At 31.1% G+C, this 24,896-nt stretch overlaps 1 protein-coding gene and 1 non-coding gene across 2 annotated transcripts in view; one reads left to right on the top strand and one right to left on the bottom strand.

Moving 5' to 3' along the window:
- The window catches only part of LOC111000305 (matrix metalloproteinase-14), a 134,450-nt gene extending 113,522 nt beyond the window's left edge, over nt 1–20,928 (bottom strand). Inside the window, exons 1-2 of the mRNA XM_022269701.2 lie at nt 20,661–20,928; nt 17,917–18,447 (exon numbers count right to left, since the gene is read on the bottom strand). Of these exons, the coding sequence (XP_022125393.2) occupies nt 17,917–18,240 (324 nt within the window). The 5' untranslated portion in view covers nt 18,241–18,447; nt 20,661–20,928. The remainder of the gene's footprint in view (nt 1–17,916; nt 18,448–20,660) is intronic.
- Trnak-cuu lies at nt 12,905–12,977 on the top strand. Its single transcript has one exon. It is a non-coding gene; the product is annotated as a tRNA-Lys (tRNA).
- Nucleotides 20,929–24,896: the final 3,968 nt, after the last annotated feature.

Raw genomic sequence — 24,896 nt, 5'->3', positions numbered from 1 at the left:
GTTTTTTGAATTTTTCACCTAAATTTTGAGGTTATGTGAAAAAATTGTAAATACCAAAGTTGTAGATCTTTTTATGACCTACAACTTTGCCATTTAACTTTTTTCCATAGGACTGGTAGTTTCGCCGGAAATCAAGATAAACCATTTTTCCCCCTTAAAAGTCACCCCCCTCCCACTTCCCGAACTCGGATCGACCGTAATTTATTTTTCCTTTCATTTTGATCATATTCCCCTGCATTTCTAATGGGTTTCATCCTACTGTAATTTTTTTTGGTTTCAAAAATTATCGACACTGGTCTAATAAGTTGATCGATTAATACCCATAACGTCAATAAACAAGACATTCACCCATGGATTGATTTGCCGAATTGTCCTCGACCATTAATCATCGTGTAATCAACGGAGCGTGATTTATCACAGATGTCAATTTATAGATAGTTTTAAATTATAGATCAATCATTATTTGCGGCCTCTCCCCTTATCTTTTAATTGTAATAATGATTTCTTAAATATAAATATTTTAAATAGCGACCGTCTTTTGTTTATTTTTTCGTGAAGAAGCTTAAAGCAATATTTAGAGACGAAACTTAGCGCGAACTATGACTGGGGTCAAAATCTATTTTGGAAATATCTTAATCACACCAAGTCCTCACTATGGATATGTTGCATACAAAAGACAAAGCTTTGACCACACGACCATAACCTGAACTAATATTATAAATAGGACACATTTGTGTTTTTGTATGTATGTTTGTATAAAGCTAAAGTCTGCAAATACAGGGGTCTAGGCTCTGAATATGATTTTGTCCCATTCGGTGTCGAGACCCTTGGTCCGTGGGGTCCTAGCGCATTAAAGCTTTTTAGGGAATTATCAAAAAGGTTAGTCGACATCACAGGAGAACGAAGAGCTGGCAGCTACCTCGCACAAAGAATTAGTCTAGCTATTCAAAGGGGGAACGCTGCTAGTATCTTCGGAACCTTGCCTAAAGGGACTCCTTTTAATAATATTTTTTAATAATTAAATTTTAAGGTTAGTTATTAGATATATTTTTAGTTTGTTTGTATAATATTTTCACACAGAAACTACAGGATCTTCGCTGAGTGATATAGTCTATATTACATTTTCAAAAATAGGGATCGTTAGTAAAAATGCAATAATACCAAGGTGTGAAAATATCGTCCATAAAAAATATGTCATCGCGTGCTCTGTGGAAGCTATTGATAATAACCAAATTATAATCAGAAAGGAAGTATTTAAAAACTAAGAAAACAATAAAATAAAACTTTTAAGGTAAAAAAAAAAATATGTATAGTCCGACTTAGTAGACTTTCTACTACCTCAAGGGAATGCATGGCTAGTATACTTTTAATTTTTTCTTTGTTCACTGAGGTTCTGTTAGATAGAATATAGTATAAATAGAAACTACTTAGTTGAAAAATATAAATATGAACTGAAATATAATACGTAATAATACATAAAATACAATAAAAATAGGTGTTTCATAAAACACCGCAACAAGAAATTGCGGATATTAAATTGGATTACCGCTTGCCTAATGAGCTTCGAAGCAAATTGGATAGATATTATGCCAATAAATGCGCAGTTTATCTCTGATGAAAATGTTTCTGTTAGTTTCATTCTACATATTTTGACTGTACTTTTTTTCTACAATAAATTTCACAAAAAAAGACCGACATATACAATATACATAAAGCATATACAATAATTATGGCTATTAAGTAATATAATTTTGGCTCAATATTCTATAATACTAGTGAATAGCTTAAACTGAGGTAATGTTCATGAACAGTCTTCTACGTTTTGAAATTATGTTCCCATGTCCGAGGTACCACACTTCCACTTATATTCACTATACAAGGTATATTAACGCAAAAGGTTTAGTTATCTTTACTAAATAATATATAGCATCTGATGATATTTAAATTGAGGGAAATATTAAAACAGTACTGTAACTCCTAAAAGTCCAACATTAATATATATATTTACGAGCTGACCCGGCGAACTTTGTTCCGCCTTAATGGTAATAAATAAGCAGTTTCTTTTTATTGGAACAAAATACAAAAAAATTAAATACCTACATTAATCATTCATTATTATTTCTGTATTTTAGTACATAGGTTACTCTTCACTTAAGTACCTTGTGATACACAACATTTTTTGTTTTATTATAAGGCGCAAAAACAAACAACGCAGATGGTCTTCCGACCCGTGAACATGCCACGTATAATTGACCATGGGAAAAACATGAATGTTCTAGATTTAAACCATAAACTTTTAAGGATTGGCCTTGTGATTTGTTGATGGTCATGGCAAATGCAAGACGTATCGAAAATTGAAGTCAATAAGTAACAAATAGCTTATTTGGAACTTATCCGGACATTGTGAAACAGGCCCTTAGTTTGAATATTGATTTCTTACAAATATCAGATTGTCATCTATACGTCATTACATATCTGTCATTATACGTCAAATACATAGCTATCATTTGCGTTTTGTTATTCCAAGTCTGATTCTTTTTTCTTATACCACGTTTTATAGTGACTGACGTTTCATGTCAAGTCAGACGGGAACGCTGTCGAACGGTATAAAAAGTATCTTATGTCCGTCTCCTGGCTCTAAGCTACCTCCATACCAATTTTCATCCAACGGGATAAAAAGTATCCTATGTCCGTCTCCTGGCTCTAAGCTACCCCCATACCAATTTTCACCCAAATCTGTTCTGCCGTTCTTGAGTTATAAGTGGTGTAACTAACACGACTTTCTTTTATATATATAGATTTGGTCTGAATTTTGTTGATAATATATGGATATGGATTTTGGGTAATGTTCTTGAGCGGGTGACTCTCATCCCTAAGGTCGTAGATTCGATCCCCGGTTGTGCACCAATGGACTTTCTTTCTATGTGCTCATTCAACCGAACGGTGAAGGATAACTTCATGAGAAAACCGGCTTGCCTTGAGCCGTAAAGGTCGACGGCGTGTATGAGGCATAAGAGACTGATAAGACTTGAAACAGAAACATAAATCTGATACCTAAAATGGTTGTAACTGATATTTTTTATATCGAAACTGAGTATATAAGATGAATTTTATCTTTAAAAAAATTCCTTTCTATGTAACCCTTGAGTTACTTGAACTAAAAGTCTACTATACGTACCAACGGCTCGCTTATCTGCTTATAGTTTTAATGGTCCAGTGAATAGCCTATCTCGCTCTTACAACTTTATTACAAACATTGATAAAAATATTGATGTGTTTTACAACAGTCTACCAAGTTACCATAACATTGTTTTGAAGGCCCTAAAATCTTAATTTGGTTTAAGTTTTCATTTTGTTTGTTTATTATAATGTTATTTTTATCTTTTAGTTTTTATTTATATACTTATTAATATTTTGTTTTATTTTATTTTTGTTTATTTTGTGGTTGTTTCTTTAGTTTTTTTTCTTTGATATATTGCTTAAGTTCTAATGTAATTGATGAAATGTGTTAAATCTGTGATTTATCAATGCACATTGTTTTAGAATGTATATATAAATAAATTTAATTTCTATTAGCGGTTACAGTCAGAGATATAGCTATGTATGTGCTCCACCTAATTGGGGGTGCTAATCCATAGCATAAACAGTCTAATTTATTAACGCAATATTTTGTAGCGTCTTAACCATGAAGAAGACACAAAAGTTTAAATAAAGGACGAAGCAAAATTGTATTAACATTTAAGCGTATTTTGGGACCCTATTAAGTGATGCATGTTACCGTTTTGAAACATTCGTTGCCCAGATGATTGGACTTTCAACGACCTACATATTTTATGTAACAGGTTTAGCAATTCAATAGCGGCCTGCTGCCCGGTCAATACACAGGGCTGGTGCTTATTCGCGTACTGCTACTAGTGACTTACTAAGTGAAAGTTATTCAACACTATATTCTGAATTCAAACTTTTCGATTGAGTATTTCCGAACCAATTCGACTTAGGGTCCTTCAAGATGAGAGTTCTTAAACGGACAACGCACTCATGAGCTCTTTGGCATTGAGAGTTTACATCGGTGGCCCATACAACCTTTTGCCCGTTTGCCTATAAAAACATATTCATAGATATTGTACCCCACTGTATTTGATATTAATTTTTTTAATAAAATAGATCAATTGAAGAAGTACTATTTATATGTCTATTAAATGGATATATAAAACAAAAACATAATCCGCAAGTGGACGGAGGTGACGTAAACAATTTCAGACAATTGTATACCTAACCACACTTCACAACGCGTCTGACAACTCTATACTAACATTATAAAGTTTGTTTGAACGTGATAATGTCAGGAACTACCCGTTCGAAAAGTATTGTACAGGATGTTTATCGAGTCACTTCGACACATTTTGATTGTTACGTGAATCACACTCCACACTGATACGGTAGTTGATGCGGTCGGGTATTGTTTGGCCTCTGCAACTCTGAGATCCTTTGCAGGCTGAATTTTGCATCTAGTCACAATGGATTGGAGACCACAGACAATTTCGTTGAAATAGCTAGTGTTTCGACATTCTGGTCGTGATTGCGTTGAGGTAAACTGTATCACTACTGTATCCTGAACATGACAGTAAAATTCAATTATAAAGCTGACAATTAATCAGTGAAATTGTGTTAATATCGGCTTTTTTCAGCTATTTCTATCATTTTTTTTTCCTAGAGAGGAAAATAAATCGGCTAGGGTTGCAAATATTTTCAAATCGGACTTACTCCTGGAATATATGATACAGGTGGTTAATTTAATAAAAACCTGCTGGAACCTTCGTATAATATAGTTCACATGACACATGCAGATATTAAGAGGACCGGAGAGACCAGAACTACTACAACGCTCAACGAATAAGTATCGTAATACAACGAGTATTACCTTTGATGCTGGTAGCATTAGAGGTACAATCTTTTTAAATTGTTTTAATTTTCAATTTATATATTTATAATTAATATTATGTCGGATAAGAATATTCTAAATACATACTATTTGTCTAATAAATATCCTATATTGTCAGAATCAATAAATATAGATTGAAGGTTGTGTAACTTTATTAGTATCTTACTACAAATGAAATTCTAAGTTTGCCAACAAGTTTCAATACAAAGGCTATACTCAGCAACAAAGACCTATTTAATCTTCCGTAATCAGTGCAGCCAGAGCTCAAAGTGAGCTGAACTTCACAAAAGGGCTGGGTAATAGGTTATTTTACGCATCGCTGACTGTCAGTTAATGCGACAGTCTTGAATGGGCGTATTAGCTTTAATATAAAACTCTAGACAAGTCAAAATTCATATTCACTTATGAACTAATATTTAAAAAATAAGGCACTGAACTATGGTTCTTAAGGCTAAACATAGAATAAATATATAATGCTGAAACATAAGAAAGTGCAAGGACAAAGGACGTTACGTAGAAAATGTCTACTTATGACGATTGAAATGAAACAAAACAATGGTTTTGTTTCATTTATACGTAAGGTAAAAGGTTATACGTAAGGTTAAAGCCACAATATTAGTAGACTATAAACAATTGACTTCCTGATTTATTGATTCCATAATTATTTTTAAATCAATAAATTAGACATAATTAAATACAGTTAAACATATTAATAAGGGGGAGTGATGGACGGTTTTTACTGTAACAAAGAGAACTTTACAATATGCCAAAGTCTATAAAGAGAAGAAAAACATGCTCCACTTTTTTCAACACGGAACTTTAAAGCAAGATAGGGTACATTTAGAGAGTTTACTCACCGCCAAAAGAAAACACATCATTTAATAAACACAACGAAGTGTAATTTCTTTACGTGCATGAAAACATTTGTAGTGACAAGCAGAACTGAGATAAGAATGATATATTAGCTGCGCCAGAATAAAAGTCTTTATTCAATAATTTCCGTGTTGATTTACAGGAATTGTTATAATTTAAACGAACTTCGTGTTTTAAAAAATATCAATGTTTTGCGATTAAAAAATTTAGTTTTGGATTAATTAATATCGATCCGATGACATGACGAGATGTGTACATTTTACTTACGATTTTTCTTTAACGTTTTATACATTAAACGTGTGTATTTTAAATTTTACTTATGTCTTAATTCGCTAGCAGACGAAACCTTAGTACGGTACGAAGTATTACCACTTCTTATATTTCCGCCTATACAAAAATATATTAAAAATAATGTAGTGATACTAACACAGTATTACAAAATGATCGATCAGCTGTGCGGTTCGAAAGGTCAGTACCGATGTCGATGACCTCATAAATCGATGTGCTTTCCGCTACGTTGTGTATATCATAAAAACGTTTATTCATAAAGCATTAAATTTTAACTAAAGAGCCCATATTGTTTTTTTATCTATTGCCTTTGACATTGTGTCCAAATACAGATATTTTAAATTTGGAACCATATAGAATTACTCTTGAATCCGGAATGGATTTAAAAATCGAATTTAAGGTGCACGTAAATGTTTCAAGGCGTAATTAATTAGTAATTATTCTTGAATATAAGTAGGTACAAAATACGTTAGACCTTTAAAATTATGGGGTATAAACGAGATTCTTTAATTTTATATTTTATGAACTATAATCATACGCATCAGTAGGTGCAGGAAATTTAAATACGGCATTCGTCGAGCCGGTCTGGAATTCGATATCCTGATATATTACTGGTGAGGGCGCCGCCGACACGGCTCTAGGGACGAATAACTATTAATACAGGGGTTGTGTCGACCTTTAAGTGCTTTTGTACGAAAATAACTACATTCTTGGTTTATCTCTTACATTATATTGAAACGTATTGTAATTGAAATCTGTTGTATACATTATTTTATCAGAATTAGGATATGAATCTATCTATTTTATTTTTAATTTATGTTTACGGTATACAGAACCAATATTAAATATGACCTTAAAAATTTGATCTTCATTGTATTTGATTATGACCGCGACTAATTATTAAATATCCCAAATATTGAATTTTCATTGTTTAATATTGTATAGATAATCTTTCTTAAATTCATTTCGCACTATAATGTTCCATAGTTCTAAATCCTTATAAAGCACAAAGAATGAATGGAGTATTGTCATCTGTCATAACAAAGAAGTTGACTGTTGTCACACACGCTTGTCATTTTTAATTAGTGAGCAAGGGAAACACATTAGGGGTTGATGCCCCAATCTAAATGACGCCCTCATGTGCCCTGGTGTGGCTACAGAGCTAAAATATTTTTCTGCATAAGTGGAATCTTTCAGGGTGTGCTCTTAAGACCATTAAGCATACATCATTTGGTAGAACCAAAACCTTATAAGACAAGGATTGTCACACTATTTATTAGTTTAGTTTTAAAGAACACAAAACTCAACTACAGAGTTTGCTTATTATTCTTTGTTAAGTCTTGCAAGTAAAGTAAAGTTTACGTGAGCATAAACTTTACTAGCTAATATATTACTTTGATGTAATATGTTATTATTTTAAATAAAAAAGGAAATTATTGTAAGTCTAAAATTATAGTACAATATAGAGATTTGTTAACCTTATTTAAATATCAAATGTTAACCGGCTTCAATGGAATCCTCAAACACAAAAATCTACACCTAATTATTTCTAAAATTGTATTAACATGATTATTGTGACTACGTAATTAGCTGTTTTTGGAAGACTTATAAATTAAGCAGATAATTTTACTTCAGCGATCGACACTAAATATTTCACAACTATTTTAGTTTATTTATATCATTTATGAAGTCTTTACTTAACACGAACAAATTGATTTTCGCCTGTATAAGATTTCCCTCAAACAAACCCCACTAACAGATGTTTCACGTCATTATAATGTTTGATCTTTGGCCCATTCGCTAAGGATCAGCTGATCTGTGACCCGATCTAAATTAAGAAGAATATTCTCGTAGCAAATGGTATTATTATTTCAGTATTAAATATTTATATGAAAAGTAAAAGAGAAATTTGTAAATTATTAATTTTCTTTATTCAAATTATAGGATTCTTTGTGGTAAATAATAGTGAGTTTATGAAGTTCTTGATTGTTGTCCTGATGTGGTTGTATCCAACTGCAAACCGTTTATGCTAGATGAACAGGAAATTTCCTGTTAAATTCAGTAATACTAATTTACATAGGCATAAATTAGTTAAAACTGAATAACAGTTGTAAGCTTTCCTCTTTAACCCGAGTTTCATCAGATTTAAAATATGAGATTTAATAAAATTTTGAAGGGAAAGTATAATTTTAATTTGAAAAGGGAAAGAATAATTAGAGGTTTTATGAAACTTTTTTATTTTTAATGAAATAATTTTTTTTAATATTTTTATATAATCTATCAATAATATAATGCTGGTCGAGGAACATGTTTTGGTATTATTATACTATAAATAATAGTATTTACTAACGTCAAAGGATTTCTAAATGTGGGTTCAGAGCAGTTTCATTTATAAAACATGTTCCAGACGAACTTTCAATTTCTAGGAACAATCACCCAAGGTCTTTCAATGTTACATGTGTTTACAATGGCGTTGAATTCGGTACTTCTATAGAATTGAACTTCGTTAAATTTATTTTAAGATTTTTCACACGAATCCCAGACAGCCATCATAGCCAACAACTATTCTACTAAGTTAACTGTTCTATGTACAGAACACTTAAGAATAGCTTTCTTTAAGAATTGTTCAGGCTTTTAAAATTGTTGGCTATTACTTAGGTCCATATTTTAATTCGTATCTCAGGTTACAAACACGTCTTGAGTGCTATGTCAAACTACATCTAGAAAAAATGGAATGAATGAATAAATGAATAGAACCTGTAACTAAAAAAAAATAAAAGAAAAAACATCAAATATAAGTTTGATGGACTAGAGAATATGGGCCGTTATATTATATAAAATAGTCATCCTTATTCGTCAAAATATGACTATTTTGTATAAAATTATACTATTCAAAAATCCAAGCGTTATTAAAATTACGAATAAAGTGGGACTTTTATTTATTCATTTACATCATTGAGCAGAATTACAGCTTATGTATTTTAATTAAATCAACTCGCATTTAGCTATTGGCTACTAACACGCGAGTTACAAATTTGTTGTCACTTAGAAAAATTATAAGGTTATCAGCTATAAAACGTACAGCAAAATAACTTTATTGAGGCATAAATGGCTCAATGCCTCGCCATTTGATGAATTTCTAACAACTTGAATTGTACAATTCCCATTAAACCGAGAATTCGAAGAAATGTATGAAATTATTAATTTACAACAGTAGTTATGAAGGATATATTTAAGTACATTTTTATAGTACTTACTGTTATGCTTTGGAACAAGAAAACAAGATCACCGACGATATTGTACATATTTTCTAAATTATACAGTAAGGAATATTTCTGCCATTACTTGGCTTTGAATACAACCAAATTAATTTCATTATAATTTGTGGTACAAAAATTTGTGGCAAAGGCTTGCGCTACTTTACGATGCCACAGAATATATAATATTCGTTCTTAGTATATCGTTATTTAATCCTTGACGTCTATTGTCTATGCGTTTCTTGAAAATTTAGACAGGATACAGGCACCTGAGTCACCGGAACAACGTTCCGAATTCCGTCCGGAATAAAGCGCTCTAACACGTGATATGAATAGAAATTAGAAATGATAATTATTACGTTTGTACACAATTTCGTATGTATATAAATTCATATCGCGATTTTGTTACAACTTTATATTTTAATTATGACACTTTCGCTGATCTAGAATTACAATTAAAAAATATTGAAATAACTCTCGTTTATAACAAATGCTAATAACCATGGTGTATTATGTCAAAAAAAAACGAACCAGTTTTATAATTTAATAACTCTTTCTTTTAGCTGATAAAACGTATTGTAATTTTTAACCAACTACAAATGAAACTGAAATTGGATGTTATCAATTTTAAGGTGTTTAATTGTTTTGTGTATTCTCAAGCATAATTCCGCTATCCGTGGATCTGGATATACTTGGATGGATGGACCATACTTTATCGTTCATAATTGGTTCTGACTTCCAAAAATAGTTTCATATAATCTATATATCCCGTATACAATCTCTTGATGCAAAACCAATAATTAAAAATACTGTTATTTAATACTTATTAGTATACAGATATTTTTTGAAAAGCACAATTCTTTAAAACGGTTTTTATGATGAATTTATTTAACACTTAAAACTTTTTAAGATTTTTTTGGTTGCATCTCAGTCTGAGTATCAATTTTTAGTTATTTAAGGGACCGCTTCTACGTAATCAGAGATATTTTTTTGTACAAAACAAGTGTAGCCAGAGTGCAATACAACATACAGAAACACTTAAAATAAATTTATTTACTAATTGTCTCAATACTGAAGCTTAATGCTCATTTAGGGGCTGTAAACTTAAAATAGTAAATTTTAAATGCATTATACAATATACGAACTCCAGACAGTTCGCTTGGTTATAATTAACTTTAGCCACGACTTCCGTTCCGAAGATGAGCGTACACTCTTCAATCTATAAATATATTATTTAGCAATATTTACTTCCTTGTCTAATTACTTGTAATTTGATCAAGTCTTACATTGCAACATAGTTTTATTTAGTTTGAAGTTTGTAATAAAACAGTTTATTACTATGTATATAATTGGAAAACACTAAATATACATGGTGTCTGTGATGGTATGGTGTATATGATACATCGGCTTCGTTGAGAAAAAGCTCCTGTCCTGTGTCTTGACCGCAGATTGTATATTTATATATATTGTATATATATTATAGACTAGTACGTGATTGGCCTTTGCCTGATACATAGATAATGAGACATACGGGTATCCTCACTTTGCCTTCTCCGTAGGAGTATTAGCACATTATAGAAAGTAAAAGCCTTTACAAAAACATAATTTGAATATAAGACAACAATGATAGCTCACGAGAGTTTAAAAAGAGGGATATTGTATATGTGTTTGAGACAATATAACTTTAATTAAGGCCAGTTGTGAAAATGATAAAATCAGTAAAGATTTATTGACGAAAAATTACCTACTATAACTACAAGCAAAAATCTTTTCTGCAACTGTACACAAAATACAAAAGAGTTTTTAAACAGGTTTATAAATCTATGTTATTAATTACATATAGTTCCCCAGCTGTGAAAAAACTCCATGTTAGTACAAAGCGATTAATAACATCATCCAATTAAAGAAATTCATATGTATAATGAGTTTTCATGGAAGTTCGTTATCAGTGTCTGCAATCTGCACTTGACAAATCATTAATAACGGCGAATTTTAGGTCACCGAATTTATTAAATGTATGAAATTAAAGACGTTCTTGGAAAATACAACTTTTATGGTATTCCTGTTTAAATTGCCAAATAAATTATCATAAATTTTAATTGTTTGAAAAAAGTGATGACTGCCATCACTTTTTTCATCAGAAATACAGCTACTTATTCGAGACATTTATTAAGTATAAAGTTAGATGCTTCAATCTAGTAATTAATTATTTTATAACACATACGAATACAATTATATAGTAATATACAGACCCTTATTTTCCTATGTGAGAGAAATATAGCTATAGCCAAGTTTTTGCTGGTGATTGCTACCGGTGTCTATAAAATAGATGGAGTAGGCTGTATAGGCAAAACGTTTTTAAAACGATACGTAAGAATTCCTATCACACAAAATATTACTTATTATTATTGCATTCAAAATACAAAATGTGTTTCCAAATGAGGGATTATTTATGATGTATCGTTAGTGCTATAGCAATAAAAATGTAAAATGATTTATTTAGAATAAAGCGTTAATAGACTAAATAATAAAAAAATTAGAACGGCCATTTAATAACAGCCAAACTGAAACGTGAAGTTTAGTACTTAATAATAGAATTTGCATTTCCAAATTGGTGCGACGGTCGAGTATGCATTAATTTGTACCTGGAGCATCCGAGTAATTAACGAAGTGACGAACAAGTGCCCCCGGACGTGTTTCAATCATTAAAGTTATTGTCTCTGAACTTTTGCCGCATTTTGCTTGTGAATTGTGGCTTTTACGCAATTACAGTGAACCAATAAAGCTCAGGCTTTTATAAGTTTCAATACATTTTTTTAATATTAAGATGAGAATGAGACATCGTTTAGTTACTATCTACTATCACCGAAAATCAAATCTTTAATCTTAAAATATTGCAATAATCTTGCGTTGGTTTTTAGAAATATATAGATACCTAAATTATTTATCTATTTTTTTTTTCTCCTTTTAAAAACTGTCAAAAGAGGTTCGCTAACATAAAAAATCTTATGGTAAAATAGAGACTCGAGCGTATTGATAATTAACAATTCTGTTAAAAAAAAAAACAAAATTAAATGCAACCATTTTTCAACCTCAATTTTTATTTGGCAGTAAAAATATATTTTTTCTGAATAATGCCAAAGAGCACTCAAATTAAAGTAATCATAATTTAAATTTGGGTCAATAACGATGACCTAGGTTCCAGCGATAGACGAAAATTCGAGCTACATTATTTTTGGCAATCATTTTATTGCATTAAAAAAATATAATGATATAATGAGCGGATAGCCTGAAACAGTACCAGGTATTATTTGTACAGTGTTCAAGAAAATCTCAACATATAGGATTGATAATTAGTGTACATTAGAGTACACACAAAAATATAAATATTCTAAAGCAGTTTTATACTCATTCTGAAATATCAAACCTATTAAGAAACAAACATAAAAAAAGTTGAGATTATTATTAACTTCACCTTGAAGAAGGTTAAGCATATGAGTAGGAAGTACATTAAGTATACTTCTATTTCATAAAGACCTTCATAGCCCGGCTAGCTCAGTCGGTAGAGCATGAGACTCTTAATCTCAGGGTCGTGGGTTCGAGCCCCACGTTGGGCGAAATATTTTTACGTTTTTATACTTGAATTTTAACTAAATTTTTTACTAAGAACGTAAACACTGTAAATGTTGGATGACAACTTGTGAATCTATTTAATTCGAAATATTTGAAATTGTATTCTTAGAGTAGGTAGTAATTAAATATACCTATGTTTGAATATCATTCTATATAGGTATATTAAATTGCTATCATGCTATAGTTTCAGTACAAAAAATATTATTAAATCCTATACCATTTTAGCAAAATAAAGAATACATGTTTGAAGATGAATTGCTAAATACATTAAAAATTTGAACTAACCTTTTTAAGGTAAGTTTGGCAAAGAAATCGAGTAAAAAAAATGTTATTTAAACATACTATACATACATTGTGATATAACTACACATTAAATATAAATATGTAAAATAAATGTTCGAACTCAATTTGACTGAACTGAAAAGTATTCCTATAAGTGTTGCCTAGGTAATGTTTTAATCTGTGCGAAGAAATTGTCGCAGGCGCCTGATTAGTTATTAAACAAGAACTCTGCTCTATTTACAAGATAATCTAGTATTTTAGCCCGATGTTAGAGAATTCCAAATGATAATGATCAACGAAGGCTAAGGAACAGTATTATATAAAATATATCTGCTGTTATTTGCTTCATTACTGCACTAGATTAAGACAAATTACCCCTGTTTGTCGAGTAATGTTGCAATAATCTAGTCTAAACGTCGCGCAATTTCGCTTTTACAATAGAATAACTTAACTTGAATACTTGCTAGATCCCAATTTATCATAGAAATCATTATTATAATTCAAAAAAGCTAAATCTATAAGAATTAAATGCACTTTTAACTAGATTACATTTGTCTCTTTCTTTCAAATTATGTTACAATGTTATGAAAAGAGACAGGTATACTAGAAGTATACAAATACTAAAAACGCTGCAATATTACTGTATTAGCTTTAATGAGGAGTAGAAATTTAAACTCTTTTATGAGGCATCTTACTATCTGTAAAGTTCATCTATGATACAACGGATATAACCTCAAAACCCTTGCAAACTATATGTTACATGAGTGTAATCATAGAGTATTAAATCGGTTTTAACAATTAAATCAGTATTAAGGCGTTATAAATATAAAAACTCGTAGACATTACGCGCAAAGCACATTCCTAACCAAAATAGCATAAACAAACAGAGATTAACAACCGAAAGATATATACAGAACAAATCGGATAATTCATTTAAATTAAACTAACATTGTTCAATCGGCGTAACGATTCCTATTCAAGTAAATTCAAGAAGATTCCAGACGTAAAACTAACAATTCGTCCCGGCTCCTTCACAACAGTCTCCCTAATAAGATGTAAGCGAAAGATTGTAGCCGGTTTGTTACCATGGTTACAATGTTCAATGTACAAATAATAACTATATGTAAAGTACATACAACACATGTATATAGAAAAACATACTAAAATTATCAAAATCCCTCTGCGAAGAGCCGCTAGACAAAAGTATTTTTTCGGCAGACACTATTATAACTTTACCACTACAACTATAACTTTCACCAGACAAAATTTGTATGAAATCGATCACGTGACTGAGCTAGTAATTCAACTGTTTCGATTACGACCTCGCCAGCTGTCAAATACCTTTCCAGGACTTTAATGTGTAAAACTGGAATTAACAATAATTGGAAAGAAGCACTAAGAGCCAAACAATTTCGTCCTACGCAAAACATATATGAAAGTGAAATCTGAAGAATACTCCCACGCTTCAAATAAATCCAGTTTCCAGTATAAATATAGAATGATTGCACACCTATTTGGACTTTGGATAAAAACCTATTTCGAAACTCTCAGGTGAACGGCTGAGTCACTACGATTGTGTTTACAACTAGCTGATGCGGGCGACTTTGTTCTTTTATAAATGAAAATCAACATAAACCCCATCAAATATGAATATTGAATATGATTAAAGAATACGTGAAATAAAAATAAGAATACAACATACATAATTCATTGTAAGTAATGCTTATTGTCTCTCCTATGTGTATTTTATATGTTTCATTTACTCAAATGCCTTAATGTTATAATAAAAGTTTTATATTATTTTGCGCTATCAAGCAATCCTATGATTTGTCAAGTTAAAAAAAATATTTTAAATATATAATATAGAATATAAAATCTACACCTAGCTGGTTTCTATCAAGATTCTAGCCGACAACCTACGCTTATATTCAAACATAATCGAGTCAGAATCTTTACCTAAAACCTTATATCCTAAGTCCCTACAAGCCTATTAGAAATTGTTTATTTTTTGTATGACGTTTCTTGCGTCGAACAAATGACTGTTTCGTTCATTCAAAAATGTCTGTCTCTTGCCAGAGTGTACCGACTTGCTCGCTCTGTGGTAGAAGGCGCAGATGTGATGCGCTTCACGACGTTCCACCACCGCCTATTGGAGGTCATCCTGCTGCACTGATTCAGATTTCCTGATCTGCTACTACTGAGTCGTAAAACGGGATATTTATTAACATTTCAAGGGAGGTCCGATTATCGTACTTATAATGTTTAATAGTGAAGATTATTGCAGTAATGCTATAAAACATCGCGATGGTCTAGTTATCATTCACATAATTTTAAAACAAACACGACCTAGTTATCCGGCGCGGGCGCAGGAAGCCGCTAACCATCGCGGTCATGCTGTGTTTAAACTGTAATTAAATTTGGTTCAACTCTGATTTCAATCATCCTGACCAAGAATCGTTTATCGACTGATACGTGCGTTGACCTTTTAAATTTAATATATCAAAACAGAACTATCCATAATGCCTTTACTATTAGTAATCGTATCGATAAATCAATCAAATCGATGTTGAACTAATTTATAAAATATATTCTACATTTAAATAAAAATACATTTAAATTATTTTAAGTTTACTTGACTTACACAAATGAGCTAAATTATAATTTTCATTAGGTAACGATAAATATAATTATCATAGTTATTTTTTAGCGTTATTGTAAATGACTTTTATTTACAAAAAATATCCTACTTTTTCTATTTTTTTATACATATATTATTATTCTGAGATAAAGATTTATTTTTAGCTTATAACAATTGAAATCCACGCTTGACTAGAATATAGGAATCCTAACACATGTATTACATAAAATATCGCCAAGCAAATGCAAAGCATGTAGACGCTCTAAAAAGATTTATGGTCCGCGTTGAAATTTGTCAGATTTTTCACAGTTTGCCGGATAATAAATGGCTCTGAACATCCTCAAGTCACCAGGTATTACACCTCCCACTCGTCACTTAGCCCATTAATCTAACAAGGAGTCCTTCCGTCTGTCACCGCCAATCCAATACGACACGCTAACTTTTTGGTCAAATTATTGAGTTAGAGAGAATTGGCTAACGGTGTCATATGAATTACACTTTTCGTAGATTCACTCTTATCAATATACACTATAGTTTTATCTTTATAATAATAATAAACTTTATTTATGACAAAAGGGTTGTGACAAGATTCATATATCGCTAGTCCCCACACTAGGGAAGCCCTGTGTTGTAAGAAGACAATTATTCCGTGGTACATGGTGCATGTTTAAAACAGTTTAAAAAAATAATAATAATTATTATTTTAAAAATTGTGTTAAAAATTAAGAATGAGTGAACAAGTGAATGTGAATAGGTGTGTATGCGCATATATTTCAGAGTGTAGCTGAATGTTGTTATGATCGTGCAGTGTGGCTGTTTATGTTTTTGAGAGATCAGAATCATTCCATGATACGTAGTAACGCCTCTGTAGATAATAAAATGAAGTTGACGTCCTAAGATCCATTTAATTTAATAAAATTGATTTTAACTGTCTGACATAGTATGTAACTCATAAAGTTATACTCGCAAAGTGATTTTGGTAATTTATTTATCAATTTTTAAATTGCTTAAAACCGATGTACCTGACTCAACAGTAAGAACTGATCGGCAATCGGATAAAGACAATATTTTTTTATAATTTTTAAATAAAAAAAAATATAAATGAAAAACCGATTAACTAGTGTGACCACCTCTTGTCGAAATCACAGCTTGAATACTTCTGGGCAAGATTCTTTTATTAACGTTTTGAAGATACGTGTGCTTATTAAACATGTAACACACACATACATGTTATTCAGCACTAAAAAGTACTTGAGAAACTTATGACATTATGTAAATAATCTATCATTTCGTTCCATATAATGCGTAAGAAACAAATAAGTTGGAGGCACAAACACGAAAAAAGCATTTTTCACGCAAACAATGAGCTTGAAGTCAACAATATGCTGTCAGCTTCCGGCAGACGCCAGACGAGACAACAATCTTCTGGCGGATGTTAGTGAACTGTTTTGTATGCAATACATAATTTTAGGGAGCCCTTAACATACGGGATCAGAACACGACGTGTTTGAATACAAAATCATAACAGAAATTGTCATTTCAGAAATATGGTAAACAATTTCAATACTGGCTTTTAAAAATATAAAGTTGTGTGTATCACGAGGCTGTATGTACAAGGCTGTAAATTCTATTACATAACGGCACTATGGTGAAAATGGTAATATCCTGATAAAATCAGCAGTGGAGCATCTAATAGTAAATAAATTCTACTGGGTCAATGTGAGAGTTCAAACCAAATAGACTAAGGGTCCTTCAAGAAAAGAGCGTACAAATTCTTAAAAGGCCGGCAATGCACACGTGAGCCCTCTAGCATCGAGAGTGTCCATGGGCGGCGGTATCACTTAATATCAGATGAGCCTCCTGCCCGTTTTCCCCCTGTTCTATAAAAAAAACTCAACCTGGTCAATCAAAGTTTATATTTGACTTTGCTTGCATTCGATAAAATGTTAGTAATCTAATAAGAGCTGGGAGCTTTATAAGATTAATCTTTAAAGGTAACTCACCGCATTTTTTTCATGTGCACTCCGACCCGATCGCTTCCTTCCGGGCGCGCCTTGAACAGTCGTCACTAACATGAACACTAGTCCAAGCACGGCCAACGCTCGCACGTGCATACCCATTGTCCTTCTACAGTTAACAAACTCCCGGGGACCCCGCGCACATTTAAATTTCAAATAAGCGGCTGGCTTTGATTCACTATATACGTCCATTCGTACCCTCGCGATAATCGATCTTCTGCTTTCGTCTTTCACATTACAAACTATTGAATGCTTCTCGATGCATTCGTTCGGTATCCTACACCTAACGGATTCGTTGAATTTCGTCATATTTTCGTGTTTTATCGATAGTTTTCGGTCATCTTAGTATTCTAGCCGATACTTTTTGTGCTACTGGCACTTTATCGGCTCGTTTCCTGTTACCGAGTTCCAGATTAATTTCTCTGTCGGGAAGCTGCGTTATCGTGCAACGTGGGCGGCGCCCTTGTTTATACTACACTTATAATATTCTTGTGTGCACAAGATATTGAAGCGATTCTGCAACAAAAGATATGGCTTCATAAATTATAATCATTATTAATACTTTAACGCAAGCGCACAATTAAATAATCATTAGTTTTAATATATTATTGAAGACAACAAATAAACAAAGCACATTTTGTCCTTGAGGAATTGGCTCCCAGTGACAGTCTTCCAAAGGAGAACCAGGCTACAAATGTAAAAAATGCAGAATTTTTACAAAAAGGACGGTAAAGTAGTAAAGTAACGCGGTAACGTATGCCCATGGGCTGCGGTAGTTGTTATTTATGACCTCTTAAAATATCTATATATATATATATTTTTTTTTGATATTATGTTTCAATATTACTAATTATTCGTGCCTTAGTGATATCTTTTGTCACAGATTCAGTATGAACCAACTTCACTAAAAGTATCGCACATAGATAAATAAAATAATCATAAGTTTAATTAATAATACATGTGTGCATTATAAGTAGGTTATATCTTGTGTAAATAAAAAATGTCATAATAAATAGCTGACGATCTCAACTTCATGTGTTTATTAATTATAATAGAATTACTTCCAAGCTAAAATATTAGTTGAGAGATTTATATTTTCATTTTTTTTTTTTATTATTTTTTATATTTCATTTTCATTTATATTTTTATATAAAGTAAAATTTATATTTTCGTAAGACACGTCCTGTGGGAGCGATAGCCACTGTTGACAGAATTGTTAATTGTGTTTTTCGGTGTATTCTACACTAAAAGTAATGTACATATGTACATACTTTACATTGTACCAATTTCGGTATAGGTAATTCGAAAAACATAAATATATAGAATATATTTATAACTAACGTCAATATACAGTTATTTATTGTTTTATGTACATTAAGTAATATCAGTGCAGTATCGTCACATAAATCTTTCTTTGTCAATGGACATTATAAAATTAATTAATGTTTTATCTGGAGTTGAATTTTTAACTAGATACGTGTGTATGTTTTAACGCTTTTTCAAATTGTAATTCTACTATGTTCTATGGCAAGCATATTTGATCTTATAATCAATATAAAGTAAAGAAGTATTTAGCATTTTATATATATATATATTTATTTATTGACGTTCCGTATGAACATTGTACATTGTTTTCCTTAAATGAATTAATGATTTTGAAATATTAATTTTGGAATTTCTTGCATTAAATAAAAATGTTTTTTAATAGATTTAAACTTCAATTACTAGTTTCTTTAAAGAACTGTTTTTTTAACTTACTATACTTATAGATGTTATAACACTTGCTCAAAGGCTTGGTGCATATGAGTCTACTCTCCGAGGTTTCGAGGGCTAAACATTATTTTGGTGAAGATTGCTACATAAATCTTTGGCTCTTTTAATCCCTTCGTCGAAGATTTCTGTATTTGGATATTTAAACGCTAAACCATTGTTCGATAAATTTATGTGTTAGTGAAACGTTTGTATAGATTAAATCTTTTATTTAGCAAGCGCTTCAAAAATACTTTTTTTCTATTCAATTAAAAATCGTTCAAAAAGTATTTTTCAAATTTTCTTTTGGATTGAAAACTTCACATTTGCACTTAAAACACCTGCATATACGGCAAAAGATCCTTTATTGAAATATCTTTCTCTTACTATTAACAGATTTATGACTAACCATTTCAAATAAATCGACGAACTCACATGCTTGGCACAAGTTACCCAAGCTCGGTCTAAGTGCAACTATTTATAAACACTGATTTTAATTACGGCGCGAGAGTAATCTATATAAATCATATTTGTGACAATAAGCATAAAATGTCATGAATTTGCGTTTCGCAAATGTCAGCGAAAAATGTCATGTATATTATATAAACAGTATTGAAATATTATAGGGAAGTCGTGGCATTTGTGGCCATAAATTTACAATATTTTGGTTGCAGTCTCCATGGCTTGTGTAACACCAAGCCAAGAGGTCGTCGGTTCGATTATCGGCTTAAAAACACAGGGTTTAGGCTTTAGGCACAGACGGCTGATTCCTGTTGCTCAGAAAAAGAGGCTCAGAAATGGAGCCTCATACGCCAAATCAAATAATATCAAGTTTAATTCAATAGTTAAGTTATTTATAATAATGTTCATTATATGCCGTTTTCAATTTCAATTGAATACATCTTAATTAACATTAAGTAATAATTACATTATTAAAACAACACCGAAATAATAAAACATGTGGACTATACGAAACTTACATTTTCTCAATTCGCTTTACAATAGAAAACCATAAAAAGCACTAGGCTAAAATCTTCCTCTCCCTTTCATTTGATAGAAAGAGACAACACGAACACTGAAAGCACTGATATAAACTTTAAAATTCACGCTACTTAAAATTTATATTAAAATATTAGAGCACGATTCATTATTTAATATAAATGTTCACTTAATTACTTATTATATACGTTTTCAGTCAAATTTTCGTAATGTCCTTGAGCGAGACGCTCACACGAGCGACGCGGCTGAGCGCGGTTCTGTACTAAACTAAATTTACTTTTGCTACGGGACTCAACGGTATTACTTTGAACTTTAATGCATTTGCTTTGACGTGGGTTATTCATGTGTGAGTGGCGCTTTGTGGGTTATTGTAGACACAAAAGTGCGTACAAGAAGCAATTTTGTGTGATTAAAATTTCTTTCGATTTCGTATAGTAGTATGGTCGCAATTAGCACTTTGAACAAAGAGCTTTGAAAGCTTTTGGGCATTTGTGATTCGAATTACCACTAATTGCTGTTTGTTCTTGACTTACATAATCACTGAATGGATTGATACAAAGTATAGTTAAAATAACCTAGTTTAAATGATAAGAACGCGATAATCATGATAAATTTCAAAATTTTTGTCATAATTACACGCTTCTTAATCCGGTAGGGTATTTAGTGTAGAAGTGTGTTTGTGTTAATAAAACAATGTATAGCCTATATTTATCCATATATTGTGTAAGAAAATAAATAATATTAAAACGAACTTAGAAAAATTATAAGACGCAACTTATTTTCATACAAAGTTTAAATCTAGTGATGTCTCAAAAGCGTCTAGACTTACATAGATTATAGATTTACACAGTTTAAAAAAAGCTTAACTCAATAAAAGGATTTTTATATTCTCAGCTTGTTTGATAGTTTATACCTTGAAATGTTTTTATGCGTTTAACATGTGGTTTAAGAATATTTGAGAAGTAATACGATTTGCAGCATCCATATTCGTTGCGAAAAAGTTTGTGAACTGATAAAAATGTTCGTCTAGATCCAATCGTTCCAAAAGCTTCGTGCGTTTGAACCCTAGTTATGTTCGAATAAATTTTTCTATCATGTTCCTACGGTGAAGTGAAATATCGTGAGGATACCATCTTAGATGCCCTGGTTTCGTATATCCTCATCATGGATCACATGTAGGTACATGTGTCAGCCTCAAAAAGATAACAATGAGCAAAAATGATGTGGATAACAGACCCTTCTCTAATAATAAATAAGTTTACCACTGACCTTTAAACCGTCATGATTATGAACATTTGCATATCCTTGAACTGTCCAACATAATTCTCTCAAATTGTATGTATCTTGGTATCACACGAACTCTAGAGACTCTATATTACAAATATATGACAGTTTGTAATCAATTGATTTGTAAACAGGTTTAGTTTAATTATAAAGTTCCAAACGATTATTTGTTTCTTCGACATATGATAGCAGTTGTTTAACTGAGAAATAACAAAGACTTGATTGACATGAGAGACTAATTATTTTCTTTTCGTCTACCTATTAAATCTAATTTAACCTAAAAATCATTTAATAATAGTAAATAAACCATTTTAATTCAGATAATTTACAATATATTTATATTTCTATCATATTTTTCATTTCTAGTTTCTACCTCTATGCCGTTTTTAGCAAATGTCTCCACCAAATCCTGCCATTTCTGTCTGCACTATGCCACTCTCTGCCATGTTGTTTTCTTAATCTGTTCTAAACTGGTTCCTGCTTTTTCTGTTCCCTATCGTACATCGATCTTTGACACTATATAATATTAAAAAAAATTAACACCTAAGAAATATTATTAATATATTATGATAAAATTAAGTTGCCTTAAGGTGCCAAAAACAAGTGAAGCATTTAGTACATATATGTAGTTTGAAATGCTGCGATTTTGTTAGCGTTAAATATGTTAGTACAACACACATGGATGTACCTTTACTAACAATAACAATTATATTTACTAAATTGAAAGAGAGCAAGAAAAATAATGGCGTCGGAGACGTTTCAATGAACATAAATGATTCATTATTAGCGTAAGTAAGTAACCAGAAACCACAAAGTCATTTCATAAAAAAGTAAAACTTGACTCATATAAAATTACATCCTTCTCATAATGTAGTAACAGCGTTGGTCGTCAAATGTATGCTTTATAAACTTTATTAATAAAATAAATAATGTAAATTGTGTGTTTAAAAAAACGCATGATTTGATTCATGGTCAATCAGGATTAGTAAGATTCAAGTTTAAACCATCAACAAAAATTCGCAACACTTCTCCAACGTTGTTTGATTGTTCGTGTAAAGTTACATACTGATATAAATGGGTTTTCCTTACGATATTATTATATTACTAAAATACAGTAATTGGCAAAATGTATTCTTATGAAAAACGAAAATAATGAAAGGAACGTTTTTTTTCTTAGTTTGAATATGTATGTTACGCCCGAAGATATGATAATTAAATTTAAGCTTAGATTTTCGGTAGAACTTATAAGCAAATATAAGTAGTAAAAAAAATTAAGTAAAAATTTATGTCGTATTATTATTTATTATAAATAATAATAATAATACCCTTGGTCCGTGGAGTCCTAGCGCATTAAAGCTTTTTAGGGAATTATCAAAAAGGTTAGTCGACATCACAGGAGAACGAAGAGCTGGCAGCTACCTCGCACAAAGAATTAGTCTAGCTATTCAAAGGGGGAACGCTGCTAGTATCTTCGGAACCTTGCCTAAAGGGACTCTTTTTAATAATATTTTTTAATAATTAAATTTTAAGGTTAGTTATTAGATATATTTTAGGTATTATGTTATTTCTGTATTAAATTATAAATACATTAAGGGCGTCGTGTATAGTTATTATACGTCAATTTGTGACACAGATTAAAACCTCTTTACTGTATTAAAACGCATTTTATAATCAGTATGTTACGTAGACCACATGTGGTCGTATGTTTTAGCAAACGTTTAAATTGCACATAATAAGTGTTGAAACAAAGTTTTCTTTAACACTTGCCAGCGTCTTTTGTATGCAAATTGTTAGGTTAGGTTTTGTAAGATAAAGTTAGTCGCTAAACTATTAGATAAATGTTTGTAGACAAATAAAAGCCGCATATTAATTTTGAATTTCAAAATTATTGAAACGATTGCGTTTCCGTATAAAATACAACATCAAACACGTGGTTCACACATATTTAACTGGAACTTTTCAAAGTATTTATAACAAGCTACCAAAGCGAGTCATTAGCATCCTACTTTGGTATCAATACCATATGCGCACACGCATTGAATGTTATTGTTCGTCTACCTGCTTTACCTAACTCAGCTTAATCATACTTCCTTCTTTTCGAGAAATCAATAATCTATGTGACGAAGCTAATTTGTCATATCAAGGGTGACCTACTGAAGTGTTTTAGAATATTTGTTTTCCTTGTATATAATGAAATGTCTTTGATATTACCACTACGCGTTCGATTGTCAACTGTGTTTTAAATTTCCAAAAGCAAATAATTTTCTCAACCGATGATGATATATTGTAGAAATAAATCCGTTAAATTTCCACTAATCTAAGAGGTTGTTTTTAAATATTTAGTTTATATTTATTTCCGACACACAGATATACAGAGTTTACATATTCTTAAGCCAAATAGTAATAATAATAATTTAAAATTCATAAATAGAATCATAAACAAATTTAAATGTTTGGTCCCAGTTGCTGTGTAGCTTTTATGCTGGCAGCATTTCCTCGGTGTATTACCTATACGTTGAGCGAGTAAAGCACTAACTCTGGGGAGACTGGTGCTATCTACCAGGCTCAAACCTAATCTATGGTGCAGAAAAATGTTGTGTTAAATCATTTTTGGGGTATTTTGTATGACCACGCTCAGATTTTTTACTTTTCATTCTAGTGTTGGTTTAGCACATTCATTTGCATTTTGAATGAGCAATGCATGATGTATTACAAATATTTATTTTACTCATTATACTGTTTTTACACCAGTGAAAATTGATACAACACACACAAAACTGTACATATTTCTCATTATCTTTTATTGTTCATACCGTTAATAACAAAAAACTTCAAAACCTTTTATTTACATATTTGTTACAAATTTTTGTTTAACTGTGTTTACCTGATAAGCGGACTATATAGCACACATATTCATAATCGTTTTTACAACA

The sequence above is a fragment of the Pieris rapae genome, chromosome 4 (genome assembly GCF_905147795.1).
Source record: "Pieris rapae chromosome 4, ilPieRapa1.1, whole genome shotgun sequence".
Classification (NCBI taxonomy): Eukaryota; Metazoa; Arthropoda; class Insecta; order Lepidoptera; family Pieridae; genus Pieris; species Pieris rapae.
Note: the sequence above shows the minus strand (reverse complement) of the source record. Positions and strands in the feature narration are given on the sequence as shown.